At 45.9% G+C, this 2,500-nt stretch overlaps 1 protein-coding gene across 1 annotated transcript in view; it reads right to left on the reverse strand.

The window, feature by feature from the left end:
* Positions 1-2,500, reverse strand: part of vstm4a (V-set and transmembrane domain containing 4a) — a gene marked incomplete at its 5' end in the record, with an annotated part of 9,998 nt that overhangs the window by 6,835 nt on the left and 663 nt on the right. The window contains 2 exons of the mRNA XM_080849129.1: positions 446-728; positions 849-865. Of these exons, the coding sequence (XP_080705255.1) occupies positions 446-728; positions 849-865 (300 nt within the window). The remainder of the gene's footprint in view (positions 1-445; positions 729-848; positions 866-2,500) is intronic.

Here is a 2,500-nt window from a genome sequence, read left to right on the forward strand (position 1 = left end):
GAGGGCTCGTACTGTTGCTGTAGAAACTAAAGAGAACTCTCCTGTCACAAAGAGACTGTGAACTCTAAATTGTACACTATCTGAAGGGTGAGGGTTACAAAGAACAATGGATCACCCACCCTCAGTCCTTAGTGTGTGTGTGTGTGTGTGTGTGTGTGTGTGTGTGTGTGTGTGTGTGTGTGTGTGTGTGTTTGTGTGTGCGTGTGAGAGAGAACACACTCAGGCCTACTCCATCTCTGCTTCCACCAACTACTTACAGAAAGACCACAGCCAATCAGGACAAGAAACTATCTGTTCACAAAGTGTGTGTGTGTGTGATGTGTGCGTGAGTGTGTGCGTGCATGTGTTTCTGTGCGCGTGATGTGTGTGTGTGTTGCCAAGGTTACCTCTGAGTAGTGTGTGTGTGTGTGTAGTACGTGATGAGTGGGTGTGTTGCCGTTGTTACCTCTGAGTAGTGTGTTTGCGGTACCGTTGGCAAGGGCTCTCCAGCGGTTGCGGTGTTTGCGCACCTCCTGAACCCGGCAACTGTAGCGCCCCCTGTCTGCACGTGTTACGTTGCTTAGCAACAGGCTGTAGGCATAGCCAGGGTTGTCATGGTGAAGCTGGAAGTGGGAGGCGCCGGAGCGTTGTGTGTAGTTGCCCCAGAACTCCGTCCCCCGGACGTTGAGCTTGACAAGCAGGAACTCCTCATCTTCTTCGCCACCACCACCATCATCATCCTCACTCTGCTGTGGCCGCACCACCCAGCGCAGCACCACCACGCTGCCCCCTCGCCGCCGCCCCCCCGCCACACACACCAGACTCACAGACTCCCCCTCCACACACACCACCGCAGGGCCCGGACTCACCGTCACGTTCAGGGACACTGAAGACAGACACAACACACACATCAGAACACACACACACAATAGACACAGACACAGACACAGAGTCAGGGAGAACACACACATCAGAACGCACACACCCAACAAACACAGACACAGGAAGAACACACACACCAGAACACACACACACACAACAAAAACAGACAGAGACAGAACACACATTTCAGAACACACGCAACAAACACAGGCACAGGGAGAACACACACATCAGAACACACACACATGTACATCTGAGTACGTGTGTGTGTGTGTGTGTGTGTGTGTGTGTTTGTATGCATGGGTCTGCCTGTGTGTGTGTGTGTGTTGTATAACAGCCTTGGCTGACCCACTTAGTAGATGCGTAGTGCTGTATTTTTTTTACATGTGGGGAGGTATTTCACCACTCTAAACATCTCTGGGTTACTGTCTGATGTCTGCCAGATGGGAGTGTCTGCCGTAACTAGCTTACAATCAACACACACAGAGACACACACACACACACACACACACACACACACACACATGTGCTCAGGTAGAGGACTCCTTACCCACTGTAAACTCACAAAAAGAGTACAGAAACACACTCACGCACGCACACACATTCATCACACAGATGTCATGTGTTAGTTTGTGACATGCGTTCATTTAGTGAGTTTTGCCATATGTCAAGGCCCGCAACAAACACACTCCTAACAACTTACTCTCTTACACACTCCCCAACACACAACGCACACACACACACACACACACACTCCTAACAACTTACTCTCTTAAACACTCCCAACAAGTAACACACACACACACACACACTCCAACATGCATCATACTACAATGGTAAGCTTACATGATAATATAACACACACCACATGCACGCACGCACACACACACACACACACACACACACACACACACACACACACACACACACACACACACACACAGACATACACATACACACACACACACACACACACGACTGAGCAGACAGGCACAAAGGAGGTGGGTGCTGTGTGACCACTAAACAAGACAAAATGACAAACATCTGCTGAGGAGCTTTGTCCTATAAGCATCATATCCCTCAAAACACACACATACACACACACAAATGCACATATACCCTAACATTTATGCATGCACACAAAGATGCACACACAGACAAAAATGTATACACATTTACACAAATATGCACATGCACAAGCATGTACACACACTAACACTAGCATAGATACACACGTGCACAGTCACAGTTATAGCATCATATACATATGTATATAGTCATATACATTGCATTGAGTCATAGAGTAATGCACAGTTATAGAGTGGTAAATATAGTCATATATACATAGTATTCAGTCATAGAGCCATGCATAGTCATACATTGAAACTTACATTGATACATGCATGCATAGAAACATGCACAATAATAATAGAGTCATATATATAGTCTTATCATTATTTATTCAGGGAGAATTGATTGAGCACAGGGCTCTTTTGCAGCAATGCCCTGATTCAGGGTACATAATACAGATGAACAATAAATAAACAAACCATAACAAAACAAAACAAACTAAATTATAATAATAATATACAGTATATAGCATTCAGTCATAGTCAATGTCAGTTATAGAGTCATATAC

Source organism: Sprattus sprattus, assembly GCF_963457725.1.
Source record: "Sprattus sprattus genome assembly, chromosome: 12".
Lineage (NCBI taxonomy): Eukaryota > Metazoa > Chordata > Actinopteri > Clupeiformes > Clupeidae > Sprattus > Sprattus sprattus.